General features: G+C 54.0%; 1 protein-coding gene and 21 non-coding genes across 22 annotated transcripts; all 22 read right to left on the bottom strand.

Annotated features, from left to right (window-relative positions):
• Positions 1-321: 321 nt before the first annotated feature.
• trnam-cau (transfer RNA methionine (anticodon CAU)) lies at positions 322-394 on the bottom strand. The gene has a single exon. It is a non-coding gene; the product is annotated as a tRNA-Met (tRNA).
• Positions 395-1,053: 659 nt separating this feature from the next.
• On the bottom strand, positions 1,054-1,126 carry trnam-cau (transfer RNA methionine (anticodon CAU)). The gene has a single exon. It is a non-coding gene; the product is annotated as a tRNA-Met (tRNA).
• A 1,264-nt stretch (positions 1,127-2,390) lies between these two features.
• LOC146274235 (uncharacterized) lies at positions 2,391-9,310 on the bottom strand. Its single transcript, XM_084704044.1, has 12 exons — positions 9,126-9,310; positions 8,239-8,388; positions 7,998-8,084; positions 7,797-7,901; positions 7,424-7,711; positions 6,842-7,317; positions 6,410-6,737; positions 5,510-6,311; positions 5,178-5,387; positions 4,471-4,967; positions 4,279-4,383; positions 2,391-4,178 (listed from the first exon to the last, which is right to left on the bottom strand). The coding sequence occupies exons 1-12, from the start codon at positions 9,258-9,260 to the stop codon at positions 3,240-3,242; spliced, it is 4,122 nt and encodes a 1,373-aa protein (XP_084560170.1). The 5' UTR covers positions 9,261-9,310; the 3' UTR covers positions 2,391-3,239.
• A 1,276-nt stretch (positions 9,311-10,586) lies between these two features.
• trnam-cau (transfer RNA methionine (anticodon CAU)) lies at positions 10,587-10,659 on the bottom strand. Its single transcript has one exon. It is a non-coding gene; the product is annotated as a tRNA-Met (tRNA).
• A 939-nt stretch (positions 10,660-11,598) lies between these two features.
• On the bottom strand, positions 11,599-11,671 carry trnam-cau (transfer RNA methionine (anticodon CAU)). Its single transcript has one exon. It is a non-coding gene; the product is annotated as a tRNA-Met (tRNA).
• Positions 11,672-12,554: 883 nt separating this feature from the next.
• On the bottom strand, positions 12,555-12,627 carry trnam-cau (transfer RNA methionine (anticodon CAU)). Its single transcript has one exon. It is a non-coding gene; the product is annotated as a tRNA-Met (tRNA).
• A 716-nt stretch (positions 12,628-13,343) lies between these two features.
• trnam-cau (transfer RNA methionine (anticodon CAU)) lies at positions 13,344-13,416 on the bottom strand. The gene has a single exon. It is a non-coding gene; the product is annotated as a tRNA-Met (tRNA).
• Positions 13,417-13,850: 434 nt separating this feature from the next.
• On the bottom strand, positions 13,851-13,923 carry trnam-cau (transfer RNA methionine (anticodon CAU)). The gene has a single exon. It is a non-coding gene; the product is annotated as a tRNA-Met (tRNA).
• A 202-nt stretch (positions 13,924-14,125) lies between these two features.
• Positions 14,126-14,198, bottom strand: trnam-cau (transfer RNA methionine (anticodon CAU)). The gene has a single exon. It is a non-coding gene; the product is annotated as a tRNA-Met (tRNA).
• A 715-nt stretch (positions 14,199-14,913) lies between these two features.
• Positions 14,914-14,986, bottom strand: trnam-cau (transfer RNA methionine (anticodon CAU)). The gene has a single exon. It is a non-coding gene; the product is annotated as a tRNA-Met (tRNA).
• A 704-nt stretch (positions 14,987-15,690) lies between these two features.
• trnam-cau (transfer RNA methionine (anticodon CAU)) lies at positions 15,691-15,763 on the bottom strand. The gene has a single exon. It is a non-coding gene; the product is annotated as a tRNA-Met (tRNA).
• Positions 15,764-16,467: 704 nt separating this feature from the next.
• Positions 16,468-16,540, bottom strand: trnam-cau (transfer RNA methionine (anticodon CAU)). The gene has a single exon. It is a non-coding gene; the product is annotated as a tRNA-Met (tRNA).
• Positions 16,541-17,886: 1,346 nt separating this feature from the next.
• On the bottom strand, positions 17,887-17,959 carry trnam-cau (transfer RNA methionine (anticodon CAU)). Its single transcript has one exon. It is a non-coding gene; the product is annotated as a tRNA-Met (tRNA).
• A 202-nt stretch (positions 17,960-18,161) lies between these two features.
• trnam-cau (transfer RNA methionine (anticodon CAU)) lies at positions 18,162-18,234 on the bottom strand. Its single transcript has one exon. It is a non-coding gene; the product is annotated as a tRNA-Met (tRNA).
• Positions 18,235-18,434: 200 nt separating this feature from the next.
• trnam-cau (transfer RNA methionine (anticodon CAU)) lies at positions 18,435-18,507 on the bottom strand. The gene has a single exon. It is a non-coding gene; the product is annotated as a tRNA-Met (tRNA).
• Positions 18,508-18,709: 202 nt separating this feature from the next.
• On the bottom strand, positions 18,710-18,782 carry trnam-cau (transfer RNA methionine (anticodon CAU)). Its single transcript has one exon. It is a non-coding gene; the product is annotated as a tRNA-Met (tRNA).
• Positions 18,783-19,443: 661 nt separating this feature from the next.
• On the bottom strand, positions 19,444-19,516 carry trnam-cau (transfer RNA methionine (anticodon CAU)). Its single transcript has one exon. It is a non-coding gene; the product is annotated as a tRNA-Met (tRNA).
• Positions 19,517-20,077: 561 nt separating this feature from the next.
• trnam-cau (transfer RNA methionine (anticodon CAU)) lies at positions 20,078-20,150 on the bottom strand. Its single transcript has one exon. It is a non-coding gene; the product is annotated as a tRNA-Met (tRNA).
• A 609-nt stretch (positions 20,151-20,759) lies between these two features.
• On the bottom strand, positions 20,760-20,832 carry trnam-cau (transfer RNA methionine (anticodon CAU)). The gene has a single exon. It is a non-coding gene; the product is annotated as a tRNA-Met (tRNA).
• A 202-nt stretch (positions 20,833-21,034) lies between these two features.
• trnam-cau (transfer RNA methionine (anticodon CAU)) lies at positions 21,035-21,107 on the bottom strand. Its single transcript has one exon. It is a non-coding gene; the product is annotated as a tRNA-Met (tRNA).
• Positions 21,108-21,308: 201 nt separating this feature from the next.
• trnam-cau (transfer RNA methionine (anticodon CAU)) lies at positions 21,309-21,381 on the bottom strand. The gene has a single exon. It is a non-coding gene; the product is annotated as a tRNA-Met (tRNA).
• Positions 21,382-21,941: 560 nt separating this feature from the next.
• Positions 21,942-22,014, bottom strand: trnam-cau (transfer RNA methionine (anticodon CAU)). The gene has a single exon. It is a non-coding gene; the product is annotated as a tRNA-Met (tRNA).
• Positions 22,015-22,861: the final 847 nt, after the last annotated feature.

Raw genomic sequence — 22,861 nt, 5'->3', positions numbered from 1 at the left:
TCCATTTTGAAACGGACGTGACAATGTCCTACTTTTTCTAAAATACCTGCCCCGTGTGAGGCTCGAACTCACGACCTTCAGATTATGAGACTGACGCGCTGCCTACTGCGCCAAGGAGGCATGCTGCTTGGCAGTGGCCCTCCCCCCACCCAGGTCAGAAGGTGCTGTGGAAAAGGCGCTTGACGGCCTGCCAGTTATCGCCGGAGAAAAAAAAGCGCAGCCTGGTTGCTGGCTGAAGATCACCAGCTGCAAACACCCTCTGCCGTGCGTCCATTCCATTTTGAAACGGACGTGACAATGTCCTATTTTTTCTAAAACACCTGCCCCGTGTGAGGCTCGAACTCACGACCTTCAGATTATGAGACTGACGCGCTGCCTACTGCGCCAACGAGGCATTCTGCATGGCAGTGGCCCTCCCCCCACCCAGGTCAGAAGGTGCTGTGGAAAAGGCGCTTGACAGCCTGCCAGTTATTGGCGGACAAAAAAAAGCGCAGCCCGGTTGCTGGCTGAAGATCACCAGCTGCAAACACCCTCTGCCGTGCTTCCATTCCATTTTGAAACGGAAGTGACAAGACGACCTTCAGGTATGAGACTGACACGCTGCTTACTGCGCCAACGAGGCAAGCTGCGTGGCAGTGGCCCTCCACCAACCCAGGTCAGAAGGTGCTGTGGAAACGGCGCTTGACAGCCTGCCAGGTATCGGCGGAGGAAAAAAAAGCGCAGTCCAGTTGCTGGCTGAAGATCACCAGCTGCAGACACCCTCTGCGGTGCGTCCATTCCATTTTGAAACGGAAGTCACAAGACGACCTTCAGATTATGAGACTGACGGGCTGCCTACTGCGCCAACGAGGCATGCTGCATGGCAGTGGCCCTCCCCCCACCCAGGTCATAAGGTGCTGTGGAAAAGGCGCTTGACAGCCTGCCAGTTATCGGCGGACAAAAAAAAGCGCAGCCCGGTTGCTGGCTGAAGATCACCAGCTGAAAATACCCTCTGCCGTGCGTCCATTCCATTTTGAAACTGACGTGACAATGTCCTACTTTTTCTAAAATACCTGCCCCGTGTGAGGCTCGAACTCACGACCTTCAGATTATGAGACTGACGCGCTGCCTACTGCGCCAACGAGGCATGCTGCGTGGCAGTGGCCCTCCCCAGTGGCCCTCCCCAGGTCAGAAGGTCCTGTGGAAAAGGCGCTTGACGGCCTGCCAGGTATCGGCGGAGAAAAAAAAGCGCAGCCCGGTTGCTGGCTGAAGATCACCAGCTGCAAACACCCTCTGCCGTGCGTCCATTCCATTTTGAAACGGACGTGACAATGTCCTACCTACTTTTTCTAAAATACCTGCCCTGTGTGAGGCTCGAACTCACAACCTTCAGATTATGAGACTGACGCGCTGCCTACTGCGCCAACGAGGCATGCTGCATGGCAGTGGCCCTCCCCCAACCCAGGTCAGAAGGTGCTGTGGAAAAGGCGCTTGACAGCCTGCCAGGTATCGGCGGAGGGAAAAAAAGCGCAGCCCAGTTGCTGGCTGAAGATCACCAGCTGCAGACACCCTCTGCCGTGCGTCCATTCCATTTTGAAACGGAAGTCACAAGACGACCTTCAGATTATGAGACTGACGCGCTGCCTACTGCGCCAACGAGGCATGCTGCATGGAAGTGGCCCTCCCCCCACCCAGGTCAGAAGGTGCTGTGGAAACGGCGCTTGACGGCCTGCCAGGTATCGGCGGAGAAAAAAAAGCGCAGACCGGTTGCTGGCTGAAGATCACCAGCTGCAAACACCCTCTGCCGTGCGTCCATTCCATTTTGAAACGGACGTGACAATGTCCTACTTTTTCTAAAATACCTGCCCCGTGTGAGGCTCGAACTCACGACCTTCAGATTATGAGACTGACGCGCTACCTACTGCGCCAGCCGATCCTGCCCCAGGTAGCGCCAAAGCTGGCGAACATTCGTCTACCTGAGGGGGGGAAGAAAGGAAAGGAGGGGGGAGAAAGGGGGAAGAAGAAAAAGGAGGAAAAAAGAGGGGGAAAAGGAAAAAAGAAAGAAAAAAGGAGAGAAAAAGGGAAGGAAGGGATTTTTATGGCCCATACCTACATCACCAATGTTTTTAAAATGTTGAGGTATATCAGGAATCACAATTAAAACCTTATATTTCTATTTCTATAGACATATATATGGGATAAAAGTTAATCCCAAGGTTCTGGTTTGGCTAAATTGTTGCTAGAAATTCAAGTGGTTATTTTGTATTCTTGGAAATCACATAATCACTTTTTGGTTAATAACAAAACAATGATGATACTAATAACTGTTAAGATAATATTTACAATTAAGTTGATGTATTTAGCAGAAACCTTTATCCACAAAACAAACAAACGAAGCACAGGAAAATACATTTCTGTTGTGATAAAACTTTTATTTTCAGTCATCACAAAGCCATTATACAGCAGTAAGTGAATCCCTCCATTCACTTATTCAACAGTAACTATGGACAATAACTTAAATATATACAGAACAGTAGTGAATCCCTCCGTTCACTTATTCAACAGTAACTATAGACAATAACTTAAATATATACAGAACAGTAGTGAATCCCTCCGTTCACTTATTCAACAGTAACTACAGACAATAAGTTAAATATATACAGAACAGTAGTGAATCCCTCCGTTCACTTATTCAACAGTAACTACAGACATTAACTTAAATATATACAGAACAGTAGTGAATCCCTCCATTCACTTATTCAACAGTAACTACAGACATTAACTTAAATATATACAGAACAGTAGTGAATCCCTCCATTCACTTATTCAACAGTAACTACAGACAATAACAGAAAACATTAACAGAACTATTGACAAAATTAAAGTGTTCAGTGTCCATGCCTCTGGGAGGGGGGTAGAGGGGCACTAGCCCAGTGTCCATGCCTCTGGGAGGGGGGTAGAGGGGCACTAGCCCAGTGTCCATGCCTCTGGGAGGGGGGTAGAGGGGCACTAGCCCAGTGTCCATGCCTCTGGGAGGGGGGTAGAGGGGCACTAGCCCAGTGTCCATGCCTCTGGGAGGGGGTAGAGGGGCACTAGCCCAGTGTCCATGCCTCTGGGAGGGGGGTAGAGGGGCACTAGCCCAGTGTCCATGCCTCTGGGAGGGGGTAGAGGGGCACTAGCCCAGTGTCCATGCCTCTGGGAGGGGGGTAGAGGGGCACTAGCCCAGTGTCCATGCCTCTGGGAGGGGGGTAGAGGGGCATCTACATTTTTTTCATGTCCTCCAACCACTGCTCCTTGGGAACAGCCTCTACAGAGGGGCAGTACACGGTCCCTTTGTACTGACTGTGTCCAGTCTGGGCTGTCCTGAACTGCCCGCATTTCTTGCACGTGTTGTGGGGTACATGGCGGGTTAGTTTTCGGACCGGAGCAGGAGGTGCAGGGAAGATACCTCCCAGGGCCTGTGGAGCAGCGATGAAGACAGGCACCTGTGAGGTCACCGGAGCCAGCACCAACAGACGAGGGGCCGAGGGTGGAGCAGGGAAGAGCTGACGCTGAGCATGCATCTTTATAGCCACCGGTGTCACATCTGTGGACGGGACCTTTCTCTTCAACCGTGCCTGGCCCACGGTGCTGCAGGGCAGTTGGTACTGGAGAGCCGGGCCTGGGTGGGGGAGCGCAGATGGAAGGCGCACATTAGCAGGGGGGAGTGGGTCTGCTGCCGCAGACAAGCGACTGGGCAAGTTCAGCCCCTGCATAACCACAGCGTTGTCCTGCTTCTTCACCCTCTTGTTGTGCCACTGCACAAGGGTGGTGTGGCTTACATCCACTAGCTGCAGTGTGGTCTGCTGCATGACTGTCCCATTTGCCAAAATGCGCTGCCTGATTTTCCTGTAGTCATCCAGGATCAAATTCCATCTGGACACTGCGCCAGTCCCCTTCTTCTTGGGAGAGCGATGGATGGCACAGAGCCTGACGAAGATCAGTTCAATCAGGCGGCAGCAATCAGGCCATTGGGCAAGTGGGGCAGTGGTGGTGAGTGCGTGCCTCTTCATGCTCTCTACCCCTGGAGTGAACTCCTGCCTTTTCTTTGGAGACCTGAACCTCCCTGTGTCCAGCCTGCTCTGGTGTCTGGCAGCAAAGGTAACCCTCTGCTGGTCGTAGTCCAGCAGGTTCTGCCACAGAGCAACAATGTTGCTTACCTACACACAGAGAACACATGAGAAGACAAAAAGATGTGCAAGTGTGAACATTTTTGGCAGGGCACAGAGGTAATGTAGCAAGACAATAAATGTTATTGACCTGCTGGTTGGTGAGGGCCAGAGAGGATTGGTTCCTCAGCTCCACCAAACACTCTGCCAAGCTGTCAACTCTGTCTAAGCCCGGCATGCCAGAGTCATCCACAGCCTGAAAATAAATAAACAAAAATGAGCATCACAGTGGAAGGTCAGTGAAGTGGGACAAAACGCAGATACATTGATTTTCTTAAGATACCAGGGAGGGAGCAGCCAGGGAGGCAGCAGGCAGGGAGGGAGCAGTCAGAGAGGCAGCAGGCAGGGTGTTAGTAGCCTGGGAGGCAGAAGGCATGATGGGAGTAGCCATGGAGGCAGGAGGCAGGGTGGGAGCAGCCATGGAGGCAGGAGGCAGGGTGGGAGCAGCCATGGAGGCAGGAGGCAGGGTGGGAGCAGCCATGGAGGCAGGAGGCAGGGTGGGAGCAGCCATGGAGGCAGGAGGCAGGGTGGGAGCAGCCATGGAGGCAGGAGGCAGGGTGGGAGCAGCCATGGAGGCAGGAGGCAGGGTGGGAGTAGTGAAGCTTGGGTCATCCAGGAGACTTGACACAGCAAGACTTGGTTCTTCCTCGAAGCCCTCATCTTCTTCTTCCTCGCCCTCGTGAACATCCTCCAGCATGCCCTCTGTCTCCTCTGAGTCGGGGTTCACGTTGAGAGACTGCCCAGTCTGACTCAGCAGGTAGTCAACACCAATCAGCTCTCCTATAAAATAGTACAGACAGTCACATACATTATTAGCTGTATTTGTAGCATTCTTTAAAGATACTGTTTAATATCAGAGTAGTGTATCTGTATCATGTGCAAGTAAGTGTATGGTTTGCTTTGGTAATGGGCATAGTAAAAATAAAGTTTAAGTTAGAACACAGAAAACCCACAAACAGTATTATATATCCAGATATCAGCTTGACATACCAGTGTATTTGGCAGGTGGCCTGAAGGTTGGCACAAATGCCCGGCCAAACACTTTCAGGCTGTTGGTGTTCACACAGTGGGCCACATCCCCGGAGTAGGTGAGGAGGGACGATGGCTTGCTGGTCACTGCTGCAGTCCCCCGATCCTGGTTCCACCTATTTAGGCCTTCCAGGAGGTACAGCTGGAAATTCAGTGCGTTTGCACTGGTTCCTGAAGAAAATATATAAATGATGTCGGCCAATAAAAAAAAGGTCTTGCTTTAGAATCTGAATAATGGTTTCATAAAAAGACATTCAATCATTGAAAACATTATACATAAGAGAGACACCAACCTGGAATGAACCTGTTTAGGTGGCAATGGAATGACTCCAGGGATGTGGACCCCCTGGCACAGCGGTACCTTCTCAGTAGGACACCCCCCTTGGTGGTGGTTCCTACCTCAGTGTACAGCTGTACCCCTGGCACGTCCTGGATACACTTGACGTGGTGTTTCTGCACACGCCAGATGTGCTCCATGCGCACCTGGTCCAGCAGTGGCACCCCCATGAGGTCTCTACCTCTGGCACCCCCCAGTTCCTGCAGCAGCCGGTCGATGAGGCTGATGGTGGTCTCTTCGCCGCGTGTCTTCCTGCGGCAGTAGAGGCTCAGCTCCATCTTGGAGATCTTGGTGTCCACCACAAGATCAGTTATGGATGGCACACCCTCCTGCCTGAGCTGTGCTCTCTTTGCCTGCCGCAACAGAGTGAGGTCCCCTGAATCCCACTCAAAGATGCAGGCAGACAGCGATCCCATAAAGGTGGGGTAGAGTGGGTGAGCGTCGGTGGTGCAGCCGATAGCCATCCTCCTCATAAAGTGCCAGATGTCCAGCCGTATGTGGAGGTCTGGCCACTCTCCAAACCTGGTCTGCAGCTTGCTCGGCCCCTCACTTTTGCAGCAGCCACAGTCCACATACAGCAGCACTGGGGGTGGAACAGCTGCCTGGCGGTACCGCTCCATCACACCAGACACCATGCGATCCAATCCCGGCCCCTCCTGCACCGTCAGGACACTGGTCAGGATCTGTCCAACCTCGTTCCCAAGGGAGGTCACCCAGAGAGCTGTCCCCTTGCCATGGCCAGACAGCTTCTTTGTGATCTAGAATGTGACAAAAGTTGTTTGTTTATATGAGTATATATTACATCCATGGTAATGTACACAGTAATGTACAATTACACAGTCAAATGATGTATTACCTTTTTGGTTGAATCCATTTTTAAAATGGAGCCAAACGTGGATGTGATGCTGGCCTTGATGTGGTCCATGCGGGAGAGGATGTCCCTGCCATACACAGACAACAGCCAACGACTGGTGGGAATGTCGATGGGCTCAGGGGGCTCTTGGCAGACCACTGGGAAAAGACTGGGTCGATCCACAAAGTCAGCACACTCCCCAAGATAGTGTGCCAACCGGGTCAGCCATTCCTCCCCATGGTTCTCCTTGAGCTGCTTTACCAGGCGTGTTGGACTGTTGCCAAGGGTCCTTTCCCGAAGCATCCGAACGACACGAATGTCACAAGCATACCTGACAGGCCCATTGTTGGAGTGATTAGTTACATGTTTATTGGAGGGTAATGTCAGTTGTTATAGGCTTCACAATCACCATCTTTTCAAAAATGCATTACTCACTTGCAGGTCAGGATGAGCCGGAACAGATTCTGGTGTGGCAGGTCCAGCTGGTCCCTGACAGTCTGACTGGTCGACAGAGTGGTCAGGAAACACACAGAGCACCTGAGTGTCTCTGTCACCATTAGGTAGTACCTGTCGATGTCAAGGACCTTCCGAGCTCTCCTGTGAATGCCAGCACCCGTCAACTGCTTCCCACAAGCTGGGCAGAACACCCTCACCCTCCACAGGCGGTAGGGCATCCACACCATCAGCCGATGGGTGAAGAAGCGGTCGGGTGTTGGCGTCTGATGATAAATCAGTGCTGGAACAGGGGGCTCGTACCACAGCTTCAAATCTGGCCGCAGTTTGCCGGAGTGAAAGAGGGTGTTGGAAATCCACCTCTGATCTTGCACAGGGATTGACTTGCTCAGCTCACCCGGCAACCACACAGAAGCTGTCGCCCCAGTAGCAGCTGGATGGATTTCTCCTGCCCCGTCCTGTTTGAGAGACAACAGCAAATAAGAATGTTTTTTTTGCGTTCAAAAAGGCTACTCTCAAGATGACTTGAAACATAACAAGACAAAAAGGAGACGCTGTACTCACAGTGGCTACTTCCATGCTGGCGCTAACAGCAGGGCTGGGGGTCCTCACAGAGGATAGAGGCGGAGCAGGGCTGGGGGTCCTCACAGAGGATAGAGGCGGAGCAGGGCTGGGGGTCCTCACAGAGGATAGAGGAGGAGCGGGGCTGGGGGTCCTCACAGAGGATAGAGGCGGAGCGGGGCTGGGGGTCCTCACAGAGGATGGAGGAGGAGCAGGGCTGGGGGTCTTCCTCGCCACAATATTGGGCTTCACTGAGGCAGACTGTGACCCACCAAAGCGTGATTTAGTGAACTGCAAGGAGAAACAGAGTTAATTTTGTTATTCAGCACATACAAAATGATTTATATAAAACATGAATAATCAAGAAAAGATTTACCATTGCCACACTCAGAGGGGGCCGCAGGAAAGAAGGCTGGACTGCAGCACCAGTGGGCAAGTCTGAAGCCACAGACTGTGGTGCCTGAGGTGGCTGAGTGGCAGTCTGCTAAAACAACAGCATGTCATGTAATGTATCAGCAACAGCCTTGTAAGAGACATGAGATGCAAGATAGTCGATGTTTTTTTTTTTATACATCACCTTAACAGCATGGAATCCACAATTACAGACCATGGACCCTCCAAAAAGGGCAGTCTGACCACGGGCCTGCATGGGGCATTTCTCAATCTGAAACAATCAGAATAGTTATTCAGCCAGAGTCACTCAGTGTACAGTCCATTGTCTGATATTATCTGCACCATTGTATTGACCATTTTTCATCAAGTGACCTGCAGTCTAATGTCTGTAAGAAGTAATAAGCACATATTTTGCAGTACTTTACCTTTTGATAGAGGTCATGCCATTTCCGCTGCCTTGGGGCAGGTCTATTGCCTCCTCCAGCAGGCCAAACCCCTGAGCCAGCAAATGCCCTCAGCCTCGCCATCCACTCTCCAACTCCCATGGATTTGTGGCTCTTAGGCTTGGTGCTCATCTACAATAACAGAGACATATTAATAACTGTAGTTACAACTATGTATGGAAGTGCTGAACCAACTTGTGCATGCTCATAAGTACAGTAACATAAGCAAACTAGACTGCTAAAGGTTTTTGTTTAGTTTTTAACAGCTTACTGTATCTACAATGATTGACAACTGTCATTCTTACCAAAGCTTCAGGTACTGTAGGATCATTATGAATTCCATTATTCATTGGAGGTAGACCCACTTTAAATGAATGTAAGTAGCTAAGTGCCTACAGTAAAGGACTAGTTAATATTTACACTAAAACCGTAGAAGTTTAAACTAGGTACTGTAAGCAGACCCCGCAATGTCGACAAGTTATAATACTGAATGTTGGTTACTGTACGTTACTGTACTGCACTGTCTGTACTGTAGCTAGCTACTAGTACAGTACCTACTGTACAGTACCTCCGCTTGTCAGACGTAATAGACGTAGAGCTATAGCACGTTAACTAATTAACTAATCTGAATCTGATACTAACACTAACTTGAATTATTGCGAATATATCCTGCCTGTTTCCTCTCACGATTACATTAGAAATTAGCGTTACTGTACAGTACAGTAATACTAGTAGCGATTGCTAATATTAGCTAAGGTGACTAAAGTTTAACATGACACTGGACAACAACATGTTAACGTGACTTTGCCTGACGGATGTAATACAATATATTCCTATTTAAGTAGAAAATAAAATTAATGTTCACTTACTTTGATGCTTTCTTGTAGGTTTGTACCGACAGTAAACAGTTTGTGTAGTAGTGACAGCCAACGGACTTTTCTTCTGACAGAAAGTTTTCTAACGGACTCACAATGGAAAGAAGCGCTGTGATTGGCTGTATCCATTCTCACTCAATGACGTGATTGGCCTAAATCCAATCCACATTGGACAGTTAGTATCCTGATTGGATGGTGAGATTGGAGTTTAGGTAGCCGATCCTGCCCCAGGTAGCGCCAACGAGGCATTCTGCATGGCAGTGGCCCTCCCCCCACCCAGGTCAGAAGGTGCTGTGGAAACGGCGCTTGACGGCCTGCCAGGTATCGGCGGAGGAAAAAAAAGCGCAGCCCGGTTGCTGGCTGAAGATCACCAGCTGCAAACACCCTCTGCCGTGCGTCCATTCCATTTTGAAACGGACGTGACAATGTCCTATTTTTTCTAAAATACCTGCCCCGTGTGAGGCTCGAACTCACGACCTTCAGATTATGAGACTGACGCGTGCCTACTGCGCCAACGAGGCATGCTGCATGGAATTGGCCCTCCCCCCACCCAGGTCAGAAGGTGCTGTGGAAAAGGCGCTTGACAGCCTGCCAGGTATCGGCGGAGGGAAAAAAAGCGCAGCCCAGTTGCTGGCTGAAGATCACCAGCTGCAGACACCCTCTGCCGTGCGTCCATTCCATTTTGAAACGGAAGTCACAAGACGACCTTCAGATTATGAGACTGACGCGCTGCCTACTGCGCCAACGAGGCATGCTGCATGGCAGTGGCCCTCCCCCCACCCAGGTCAGAAGGTGCGGTGGAAACGGCGCTTGACGGCCTGCCAGGTATCGGCGGAGGAAAAAAAAGCGCAGCCCGGTTGCTGGCTGAAGATCACCAGCTGCAAACACCCTCTGCCGTGCGTCCATTCCATTTTGAAACGGACGTGACAATGTCCTATTTTTTCTAAAATACCTGCCCCGTGTGAGGCTCGAACTCACGACCTTCAGATTATGAGACTGACGCGTGCCTACTGCGCCAACGAGGCATGCTGCATGGAATTGGCCCTCCCCCCACCCAGGTCAGAAGGTGCTGTGGAAAAGGCGCTTGACAGCCTGCCAGGTATCGGCGGAGGGAAAAAAAGCGCAGCCCAGTTGCTGGCTGAAGATCACCAGCTGCAGACACCCTCTGCCGTGCGTCCATTCCATTTTGAAACGGAAGTCACAAGACGACCTTCAGATTATGAGACTGACGGGCTGCCTACTGCGCCAACGAGGCATGCTGCATGGCAGTGGCCCTCCCCCCACCCGGTCAGAAGGTGCTGTGGAAACGGCGCTTGACGGCCTGCCAGGTATCGGCGGAGAAAAAAAAGCGCAGCCCGGTTGCTGGCTGAAGATCACCAGCTGCAAACACCCTCTGCCGTGCGTCCATTCCATTTTGAAACGGACGTGACAATGTCCTACTTTTTCTAAAATACCTGCCCCGTGTGAGGCTCGAACTCACGACCTTCAGATTATGAGACTGACGCGCTGCCTACTGCGCCAACGAGGCATGCTGCGTGGCAGTGGCCCTCCACCAACCCAGGTCAGAAGGTGCTGTGGAAACCGCGCTTGACGGCCTGCCAGGTATCGGCTGAGGAAAAATAAGCGCAGCCCGGTTGCTGGCTGAAGATCACCAGCTGCAAACACCCTCTGCCGTGCGTCCATTCCATTTTGAAACGGACGTGACAATGTCCTACCTATTTTTTCTAAAATACCTGTCCTGTGTGAGGCTCGAACTCACGACCTTCAGATTATGAGACTGACGCGCTGCCTACTGCGCCAACGAGGCATTCTGCATGGCAGTGTCCCTCCCCCCACCCAGGTCAGAAGGTGCTGTGGAAAAGGCGCTTGACAGCCTGCCAGTTATCGGCGGACAAAAAAAAGCGCAGCCCGGTTGCTGGCTGAAGATCACCAGCTGCAAACACCCTCTGCCGTGCTTCCATTCCATTTTGAAACGGAAGTGACAAGACGACCTTCAGATTATGAGACTGACACGCTGCTTACTGCGCCAACGAGGCATGCTGCGTGGCAGTGGCCCTCCACCAACCCAGGTCAGAAGGTGCTGTGGAAACGGCGCTTGACAGCCTGCCAGGTATCGGCGGAGGAAAAAAAAGCGCAGTCCAGTTGCTGGCTGAAGATCACCAGCTGCAGACACCCTCTGCCGTGCGTCCATTCCATTTTGAAACGGAAGTCACAAGACGACCTTCAGATTATGAGACTGACGGGCTGCCTACTGCGCCAACGAGGCATGCTGCATGGCAGTGGCCCTCCCCCACCCACCTCAGAAGGTGCTGTGGAAACCGCGCTTGACGGCCTGCCAGGTATCGGCTGAGGAAAAATAAGCGCAGCCCGGTTGCTGGCTGAAGATCACCAGCTGCAAACACCCTCTGCCGTGCGTCCATTCCATTTTGAAACGGACGTGACAATGTCCTATTTTTTCTAAAATACCTGCCCCGTGTGAGGCTCGAACTCACGACCTTCAGATTATGAGACTGACGCGCTGCCTACTGCGCCAACGAGGCATGCTGCATGGCAGTGGCCCTCCCCCACCCACCTCAGAAGGTGCTGTGGAAACCGTGCTTGACGGCCTGCCAGGTATCGGCTGAGGAAAAATAAGCGCAGCCCGGTTGCTGGCTGAAGATCACCAGCTGCAAACACCCTCTGCCGTGCGTCCATTCCATTTTGAAACGGAATTGACAATGTCGTGGCAGTGGCCCTCCACCAACCCAGGTCAGAAGGTGCTGTGGAAACGGCGTTTGACAGCCTGCCAGGTATCGGCGGAGGAAAAAAAAGCGCAGTCCAGTTGCTGGCTGAAGATCACCAGCTGCAGACACCCTCTGCCGTGCGTCCATTCCATTTTAAAACAGAAGTGACAAGACGACCTTCAGATTATGAGACTGACACGCTGCTTACTGCGCCAACGAGGCATGCTGCGTGGCAGTGGCCCTCCCCCCACCCTGGTCAGAAGGTGCTGTGGAAACGGCGCTTGACGGCCTGCCAGGTTTTGGCGGAGAAAAAAAAGCGCAGCCGGTTGCTGGCTGAAGATGACCAGCTGCAAACACCCTCTGCCGTGCGTCCATTCCATTTTGAAACGGATGTGACAATGTCCTACCTACTTTTTCTAAAATACCTGCCCTGTGTGAGGCTCAACTCACGACCTTCAGATTATGAGACTGACGCGCTGCCTACTGCGCCAACGAGGCATGCTGCATGGCAGTGGCCCTCCCCCCACCCAGGTCAGAAGGTGCTGTGGAAACGGCGCTTGACGGCCTGCCAGGTATCGGCGGAGGAAAAAAAAGCGCAGCCCGGTTGATGGCTGAAGATCACCAGCTGCAAACACCCTCTGCCGTGCGTCCATTCCATTTTGAAACGGACGTGACAATGTCCTATTTTTTCTAAAATACCTGCCCTGTGTGAGGCTCGAACTCACGACCTTCAGATTATGAGACTGACGCGCTGCCTACTGCGCCAACGAGGCATGCTGCGTGGCAGTGGCCCTCCCCAGTGGCCCTCCCCAGGTCAGAAGGTCCTGTGGAAAAGGCGCTTGACGGCCTGCCAGGTATCGGCGGAGAAAAAAAAGCGCAGCCCGGTTGCTGGCTGAAGATCACCAGCTGCAAACACCCTCTGCCGTGCGTCCATTCCATTTTGAAACGGACGTGACAATGTCCTACCTACTTTTTCTGAAATACCTGCCCTGTGTGAGGCTCGAACTCACAACCTTCAGATTATGAGACTGACGCGCTGCCTACTGCGCCAACGAGGCATGCTGCATGGCAGTGGCCCTCCCCCAACCCAGGTCAGAAGGTGCTGTGGAAAAGGCGCTTGACAGCCTGCCAGGTATCGGCGGAGGGAAAAAAAGCGCAGCCCAGTTGCTGGCTGAAGATCACCAGCTGCAGACACCCTCTGCCGTGCGTCCATTCCATTTTGAAACGGAAGTCACAAGACGACCTTCAGATTATGAGACTGACGCGCTGCCTACTGCGCCAACGAGGCATGCTGCATGGAAGTGGCCCTCCCCCCACCCAGGTCAGAAGGTGCTGTGGAAACGGCGCTTGACGGCCTGCCAGGTATCGGCGGAGAAAAAAAAGCGCAGACCGGTTGCTGGCTGAAGATCACCAGCTGCAAACACCCTCTGCCGTGCGTCCATTCCATTTTGAAACGGACGTGACAATGTCCTACTTTTTCTAAAATACCTGCCCCGTGTGAGGCTCGAACTCACGACCTTCAGATTATGAGACTGACGCGCTACCTACTGCGCCAACGAGGCATGCTGCATGGCAGTGGCCCTCCCCCCACCCAGGTCAGAAGGTGCTGTGGAAACGGCGTTTGACAGCCTGCCAGGTATCGGCGGAGGAAAAAAAAGCGCAGTCCAGTTGCTGGCTGAAGATCACCAGCTGCAGACACCCTCTGCCGTGCGTCCATTCCATTTTAAAACAGAAGTGACAAGACGACCTTCAGATTATGAGACTGACACGCTGCTTACTGCGCCAACGAGGCATGCTGCGTGGCAGTGGCCCTCCCCCCACCCTGGTCAGAAGGTGCTGTGGAAACGGCGCTTGACGGCCTGCCAGGTTTTGGCGGAGAAAAAAAAGCGCAGCCGGTTGCTGGCTGAAGATGACCAGCTGCAAACACCCTCTGCCGTGCGTCCATTCCATTTTGAAACGGATGTGACAATGTCCTACCTACTTTTTCTAAAATACCTGCCCTGTGTGAGGCTCGAACTCACGACCTTCAGATTATGAGACTGACGCGCTGCCTACTGCGCCAACGAGGCATGCTGCATGGCAGTGGCCCTCCCCCCACCCAGGTCAGAAGGTGCTGTGGAAACGGCGCTTGACGGCCTGCCAGGTATCGGCGGAGGAAAAAAAAGCGCAGCCCGGTTGATGGCTGAAGATCACCAGCTGCAAACACCCTCTGCCGTGCGTCCATTCCATTTTGAAACGGACGTGACAATGTCCTATTTTTTCTAAAATACCTGCCCTGTGTGAGGCTCGAACTCACGACCTTCAGATTATGAGACTGACGCGCTGCCTACTGCGCCAACGAGGCATGCTGCGTGGCAGTGGCCCTCCCCAGTGGCCCTCCCCAGGTCAGAAGGTCCTGTGGAAAAGGCGCTTGACGGCCTGCCAGGTATCGGCGGAGAAAAAAAAGCGCAGCCCGGTTGCTGGCTGAAGATCACCAGCTGCAAACACCCTCTGCCGTGCGTCCATTCCATTTTGAAACGGACGTGACAATGTCCTACCTACTTTTTCTGAAATACCTGCCCTGTGTGAGGCTCGAACTCACAACCTTCAGATTATGAGACTGACGCGCTGCCTACTGCGCCAACGAGGCATGCTGCATGGCAGTGGCCCTCCCCCAACCCAGGTCAGAAGGTGCTGTGGAAAAGGCGCTTGACAGCCTGCCAGGTATCGGCGGAGGGAAAAAAAGCGCAGCCCAGTTGCTGGCTGAAGATCACCAGCTGCAGACACCCTCTGCCGTGCGTCCATTCCATTTTGAAACGGAAGTCACAAGACGACCTTCAGATTATGAGACTGACGCGCTGCCTACTGCGCCAACGAGGCATGCTGCATGGAAGTGGCCCTCCCCCCACCCAGGTCAGAAGGTGCTGTGGAAACGGCGCTTGACGGCCTGCCAGGTATCGGCGGAGAAAAAAAGCGCAGACCGGTTGCTGGCTGAAGATCACCAGCTGCAAACACCCTCTGCCGTGCGTCCATTCCATTTTGAAACGGACGTGACAATGTCCTACTTTTTCTAAAATACCTGCCCCGTGTGAGGCTCGAACTCACGACCTTCAGATTATGAGACTGACGCGCTACCTACTGCGCCAACGAGGCATGCTGCATGGCAGTGGCCCTCCCCCCACCCAGGTCAGAAGGTGCTGTGGAAACGGCGCTTGACGGCCTGCCAGGTATCGGCGGAGGAAAAAAAAGCGCAGCCCGGTTGCTGGCTGAAGATCACCAGCTGCAAACACCCTCTGCCGTGCGTCCATTCCATTTTGAAACGGACGTGACAATGTCCTATTTTTTCTAAAATACCTGCCCCGTGTGAGGCTCGAACTCACGACCTTCAGATTATGAGACTGACGCGTGCCTACTGCGCCAACGAGGCATGCTGCATGGAATTGGCCCTCCCCCCACCCAGGTCAGAAGGTGCTGTGGAAAAGGCGCTTGACAGCCTGCCAGGTATCGGCGGAGGGAAAAAAAGCGCAGCCCAGTTGCTGGCTGAAGATCACCAGCTGCAGACACCCTCTGCCGTGCGTCCATTCCATTTTGAAACGGAAGTCACAAGACGACCTTCAGATTATGAGACTGACGCGCTGCCTACTGCGCCAACGAGGCATGCTGCATGGCAGTGGCCCTCCCCCCACCCGGTCAGAAGGTGCTGTGGAAACGGCGCTTGACGGCCTGCCAGGTCACGGCGGAGAAAAAAAAGCGCAGCCCGGTTGCTGGCTGAAGATCACCAGCTGCAAACACCCTCTGCCGTGCGTCCATTCCATTTTGAAACGGACGTGACAATGTCCTACTTTTTCTAAAATACCTGCCCCGTGTGAGGCTCGAACTCACGACCTTCAGATTATGAGACTGACGCGCTGCCTACTGCGCCAACGAGGCATGCTGCATGTCAGTGGCCCTCCCCCCACCCAGGTCAGAAGGTGCGGTGGGAACGGCGCTTGACGGCCTGCCAGGTATCGGCGGAGGAAAAAAAAGCGCAGCCCGGTTGCTGGCTGAAGATCACCAGCTGCAAACACCCTCTGCCGTGCGTCCATTCCATTTTGAAACGGACGTGACAATGTCCTATTTTTTCTAAAATACCTGCCCCGTGTGAGGCTCGAACTCACGACCTTCAGATTATGAGACTGACGCGTGCCTACTGCGCCAACGAGGCATGCTGCATGGAATTGGCCCTCCCCCCACCCAGGTCAGAAGGTGCTGTGGAAAAGGCGCTTGACAGCCTGCCAGGTATCGGCGGAGGGAAAAAAAGCGCAGCCCAGTTGCTGGCTGAAGATCACCAGCTGCAGACACCCTCTGCCGTGCGTCCATTCCATTTTGAAACGGAAGTCACAAGACGACCTTCAGATTATGAGACTGACGGGCTGCCTACTGCGCCAACGAGGCATGCTGCATGGCAGTGGCCCTCCCCCCACCCGGTCAGAAGGTGCTGTGGAAACGGCGCTTGACGGCCTGCCAGGTATCGGCGGAGAAAAAAAAGCGCAGCCCGGTTGCTGGCTGAAGATCACCAGCTGCAAACACCCTCTGCCGTGCGTCCATTCCATTTTGAAACGGACGTGACAATGTCCTACTTTTTCTAAAATACCTGCCCCGTGTGAGGCTCGAACTCACGACCTTCAGATTATGAGACTGACGCGCTGCCTACTGCGCCAACGAGGCATGCTGCGTGGCAGTGGCCCTCCACCAACCCAGGTCAGAAGGTGCTGTGGAAACCGCGCTTGACGGCCTGCCAGGTATCGGCTGAGGAAAAATAAGCGCAGCCCGGTTGCTGGCTGAAGATCACCAGCTGCAAACACCCTCTGCCGTGCGTCCATTCCATTTTGAAACGGACGTGACAATGTCCTACCTATTTTTTCTAAAATACCTGTCCTGTGTGAGGCTCGAACTCACGACCTTCAGATTATGAGACTGACGCGCTGCCTACTGCGCCAACGAGGCATGCTGCATGTCAGTGGCCCTCCCCCCACCCAGGTCAGAAGGTGCGGTGGAAACGGCGCTTGACGGCCTGCCAGGTATCGGCGGAGAAAAAAAGCGCAGCCCGGTTGCTGGCTGAAGATCACCAGCTGCAAACACCCTCTGCCGTGCTTCCATTCCATTTTGAAACGGAAGTGACAAGACGACCTTCAGATTATGAGACTGACACGCTGCTTACTGCGCCAACGAGGCATGCTGCGTGGCAGTGGCCCTCCACCAACCCAGGTCAGAAGGTGCTGTGGAAACGGCGCTTGACAGCCTGCCAGGTATCGGCGGAGGAAAAAAAAGCGCAGTCCAGTTGCTGGCTGAAGATCACCAGCTGCAGACACCCTCTGCCGTGCGTCCATTCCATTTTGAAACGGAAGTCACAAGACGACCTTCAGATTATGAGACTGACGGGCTGCCTACTGCGCCAACGAGGCATGCTGCATGGCAGTGGCCCTCCCCCACCCACCTCAGAAGGTGCTGTGGAAACCGCGCTTGACGGCCTGCCAGGTATCGGCTGAGGAAAAATAAGCGCAGCCCGGTTGCTGGCTGAAGATCACCAGCTGCAAACACCCTCTGCCGTGCGTCCATTCCATTTTGAAACGGAATTGACAATGTCGTGGCAGTGGCCCTCCACCAACCCAGGTCAGAAGGTGCTGTGGAAACGGCGCTTGACAGCCTGCCAGGTATCGGCGGAGGAAAAAAAAGCGCAGTCCAGTTGCTGGCTGAAGATCACCAGCTGCAGACACCCTCTGCCGTGCGTCCATTCCATTTTAAAACAGAAGTGACAAGACGACCTTCAGATTATGAGACTGACACGCTGCTTACTGCGCCAACGAGGCATGCTGCGTGGCAGTGGCCCTCCCCCCACCCTGGTCAGAAGGTGCTGTGGAAACGGCGCTTGACGGCCTGCCAGGTTTTGGCGGAGAAAAAAAAGCGCAGCCGGTTGCTGGCTGAAGATGACCAGCTGCAAACACCCTCTGCCGTGCGTCCATTCCATTTTGAAACGGATGTGACAATGTCCTACCTACTTTTTCTAAAATACCTGCCCTGTGTGAGGCTCGAACTCACGACCTTCAGATTATGAGACTGACGCGCTGCCTACTGCGCCAACGAGGCATGCTGCATGGCAGTGGCCCTCCCCCCACCCAGGTCAGAAGGTGCTGTGGAAACGGCGCTTGACGGCCTGCCAGGTATCGGCGGAGGAAAAAAAAGCGCAGCCCGGTTGATGGCTGAAGATCACCAGCTGCAAACACCCTCTGCCGTGCGTCCATTCCTTTTTGAAACGGACGTGACAATGTCCTATTTTTTCTAAAATACCTGCCCTGTGTGAGGCTCGAACTCACGACCTTCAGATTATGAGACTGACGCGCTGCCTACTGCGCCAACGAGGCATGCTGCGTGGCAGTGGCCCTCCTCCCACCCAGGTCCGAAGGTGCTGTGGAAAAGGCGCTTGACGGCCTGCCAGGTATCGGCGGAGAAAAAAAGCGCAGCCCGGTTGCTGGCTGAAGATCACCAGCTGCAAACACCCTCTGCCGTGCGTCCATTCCATTTTGAAACGGACGTGACAATGTCCTATTTTTTCTAAAATACCTGCCCCGTGTGAGGCTCAAACTCACGACCTTCAGATTATGAGACTGACGCGCTGCCTACTGCGCCAACGAGGCATGCTGCGTGGCAGTGGCCCTCCCCCCACCCAGGTCAGAAGGTGCTGTGGAAACGGCGCTTGACGGCCTGCCAGGTATCGGCGGAGGAAAAAAAAGCGCAGCCCGGTTGCTGGCTGAAGATCACCAGCTGCAAACACCCTCTGCCGTGCGTCCATTCCATTTTGAAACGGACGTGACAATGTCCTATTTTTTTTTAAATACCTGCCCCGTGTGAGGCTCGAACTCACGACCTTCAGATTATGAGACTGACGCGCTGCCTACTGCGCCAACGAGGCATTCTGCATGGCAGTGTCCCTCCCCCCACCCAGGTCAGAAGGTGCTGTGGAAAAGGCGCTTGACAGCCTGCCAGTTATCGGCGGACAAAAAAAAGCGCAGCCCGGTTGCTGGCTGAAGATCACCAGCTGCAAACACCCTCTGCCGTGCTTCCATTCCATTTTGAAACGGAAGTGACAAGACGACCTTCAGATTATGAGACTGACACGCTGCTTACTGCGCCAACGAGGCATGCTGCGTGGCAGTGGCCCTCCACCAACCCAGGTCAGAAGGTGCTGTGGAAACGGCGCTTGACAGCCTGCCAGGTATCGGCGGAGGAAAAAAAAGCGCAGTCCAGTTGCTGGCTGAAGATCACCAGCTGCAGACACCCTCTGCCGTGCGTCCATTCCATTTTGAAACGGAAGTCACAAGACGACCTTCAGATTATGAGACTGACGCGCTGCCTACTGCGCCAACGAGGCATGCTGCGTGGCAGTGGCCCTCCCCCCACCCAGGTCAGAAGGTGCTGTGGAAACGGCGCTTGACGGCCTGCCAGGTATCGGCGGAGGAAAAAAAAGCGCAGCCCGGTTGCTGGCTGAAGATCACCAGCTGCAAACACCCTCTGCCGTGCGTCCATTCCATTTTGAAACGGACGTGACAATGTCCTATTTTTTTTAAAATACCTGCCCCGTGTGAGGCTCGAACTCACGACCTTCAGATTATGAGACTGACGCGCTGCCTACTGCGCCAACGAGGCATTCTGCATGGCAGTGGCCCTCCCCCCACCCAGGTACCTACTTTTTCTAAAATACCTGCCCTGTGTGAGGCTCGAACTCACAACCTTCAGATTATGAGACTGACGCGCTGCCTACTGCGCCAAGGAGGCATGCTGCGTGGCAGTGGCCCTCCCCCCACCCAGGTCAGAAGGTGCTGTGGAAACGGCGCTTGACAGCCTGCCAGGTATCGGCGGAGGAAAAAAAAGCGCAGTCCAGTTGCTGGCTGAAGATCACCAGCTGCAGACACCCTCTGCCGTGCGTCCATTCCATTTTGAAACGGAAGTCACAAGACGACCTTCAGATTATGAGACTGACGGGCTGCCTACTGCGCAAACGAGGCATGCTGCATGGCAGTGGCCCTCCCCCACCCACCTCAGAAGGTGCTGTGGAAACCGCGCTTGACGGCCTGCCAGGTATCGGCTGAGGAAAAATAAGCGCAGCCCGGTTGCTGGCTGAAGATCACCAGCTGCAAACACCCTCTGCCGTGCGTCCATTCCATTTTGAAACGGACGTGACAATGTCCTATTTTTTCTAAAAATACCTGCCCCGTGTGAGGCTCGAACTCACGACCTTCAGATTATGACACTGACGCGCTGCCTACTGCGCCAACGAGGCATGCTGCATGGCAGTGGCCCTCCCCCACCCACCTCAGAAGGTGCTGTGGAAACCGCGCTTGACGGCCTGCCAGGTATCGGCTGAGGAAAAATAAGCGCAGCCCGGTTGCTGGCTGAAGATCACCAGCTGCAAACACCCTCTGCCGTGCGTCCATTCCATTTTGAAACGGAATTGACAATGTCGTGGCAGTGGCCCTCCACCAACCCAGGTCAGAAGGTGCTGTGGAAACGGCGCTTGACAGCCTGCCAGGTATCGGCGGAGGAAAAAAAAGCGCAGTCCAGTTGCTGGCTGAAGATCACCAGCTGCAGACACCCTCTGCCGTGCGTCCATTCCATTTTAAAACAGAAGTGACAAGACGACCTTCAGATTATGAGACTGACACGCTGCTTACTGCGCCAACGAGGCATGCTGCGTGGCAGTGGCCCTCCCCCCACCCTGGTCAGAAGGTGCTGTGGAAACGGCGCTTGACGGCCTGCCAGGTTTTGGCGGAGAAAAAAAAGCGCAGCCGGTTGCTGGCTGAAGATGACCAGCTGCAAACACCCTCTGCCGTGCGTCCATTCCATTTTGAAACGGATGTGACAATGTCCTACCTACTTTTTCTAAAATACCTGCCCTGTGTGAGGCTCGAACTCACGACCTTCAGATTATGAGACTGACGCGCAGCCAACTGCGCCAACGAGGCATGCTGCATGGCAGTGGCCCTCCCCCCACCCAGGTCAGAAGGTGCTGTGGAAACGGCGCTTGACGGCCTGCCAGGTATCGGCGGAGGAAAAAAAAGCGCAGCCCGGTTGATGGCTGAAGATCACCAGCTGCAAACACCCTCTGCCGTGCGTCCATTCCATTTTGAAACGGACGTGACAATGTCCTATTTTTTCTAAAATACCTGCCCTGTGTGAGGCTCGAACTCACGACCTTCAGATTATGAGACTGACGCGCTGCCTACTGCGCCAACGAGGCATGCTGCGTGGCAGTGGCCCTCCTCCCACCCAGGTCCGAAGGTGCTGTGGAAAAGGCGCTTGACGGCCTGCCAGGTATCGGCGGAGAAAAAAAAGCGCAGCCCGGTTGCTGGCTGAAGATCACCAGCTGCAAACACCCTCTGCCGTGCGTCCATTCCATTTTGAAACGGACGTGACAATGTCCTATTTTTTCTAAAATACCTGCCCCGTGTGAGGCTCGAACTCACGACCTTCAGATTATGAGACTGACGCGCTGCCTACTGCGCCAACGAGGCATGCTGCGTGGCAGTGGCCCTCCCCCCACCCAGGTACCTACTTTTTCTAAAATACCTGCCCTGTGTGAGGCTCGAACTCACAACCTTCAGATTATGAGACTGACGCGCTGCCTACTGCGCCAAGGAGGCATGCTGCGTGGCAGTGGCCCTCCCCCCACCCAGGTCAGAAGGTGCTGTGGAAACGGCGCTTGACAGCCTGCCAGGTATCGGCGGAGGAAAAAAAAGCGCAGTCCAGTTGCTGGCTGAAGATCACCAGCTGCAGACACCCTCTGCCGTGCGTCCATTCCATTTTGAAACGGAAGTCACAAGACGACCTTCAGATTATGAGACTGACGGGCTGCCTACTGCGCAAACGAGGCATGCTGCATGGCAGTGGCCCTCCCCCACCCACCTCAGAAGGTGCTGTGGAAACCGCGCTTGACGGCCTGCCAGGTATCGGCTGAGGAAAAATAAGCGCAGCCCGGTTGCTGGCTGAAGATCACCAGCTGCAAACACCCTCTGCCGTGCGTCCATTCCATTTTGAAACGGACGTGACAATGTCCTATTTTTTCTAAAATACCTGCCCCGTGTGAGGCTCGAACTCACGACCTTCAGATTATGACACTGACGCGCTGCCTACTGCGCCAACGAGGCATGCTGCATGGCAGTGGCCCTCCCCCACCCACCTCAGAAGGTGCTGTGGAAACCGCGCTTGACGGCCTGCCAGGTATCGGCTGAGGAAAAATAAGCGCAGCCCGGTTGCTGGCTGAAGATCACCAGCTGCAAACACCCTCTGCCGTGCGTCCATTCCATTTTGAAACGGAATTGACAATGTCGTGGCAGTGGCCCTCCACCAACCCAGGTCAGAAGGTGCTGTGGAAACGGCGCTTGACAGCCTGCCAGGTATCGGCGGAGGAATAAAAAGCGCAGTCCAGTTGCTGGCTGAAGATCACCAGCTGCAGACACCCTCTGCCGTGCGTCCATTCCATTTTGAAACGGAAGTCACAAGACGACCTTCAGATTATGAGACTGACGGGCTGCCTACTGCGCCAACGAGGCATGCTGCATGGCAGTGGCCCTCCCCCACCCACCTCAGAAGGTGCTGTGGAAACCGCGCTTGACGGCCTGCCAGGTATCGGCTGAGGAAAAATAAGCGCAGCCCGGTTGCTGGCTGAAGATCACCAGCTGCAAACACCCTCTGCCGTGCTTCCATTCCATTTTGAAACGGACGTGACAATGTCCTATTTTTTCTAAAATACCTGCCCCGTGTGAGGCTCGAACTCACGACCTTCAGATTATGACACTGACGCGCTGCCTACTGCGCCACAAGGCATGTTGCATGGCAGTGGCCCTCCCCCACCCACCTCAGAAGGTGCTGTGGAAACCGCGCTTGACGGCCTGCCAGGTATCGGCTGAGGAAAAATAAGCGCAGCCCGGTTGCTGGCTGAAGATCACCAGCTGCAAACACCCTCTGCCGTGCGTCCATTCCATTTTGAAACGG

This window comes from Hypomesus nipponensis, chromosome 9, assembly GCF_054491055.1.
Source record: "Hypomesus nipponensis isolate SF chromosome 9, ASM5449105v1, whole genome shotgun sequence".
Lineage (NCBI taxonomy): Eukaryota > Metazoa > Chordata > Actinopteri > Osmeriformes > Osmeridae > Hypomesus > Hypomesus nipponensis.
The sequence above is the reverse complement of the archived record's forward strand: the minus strand, read 5'-3'. Positions and strand labels throughout refer to the sequence as shown.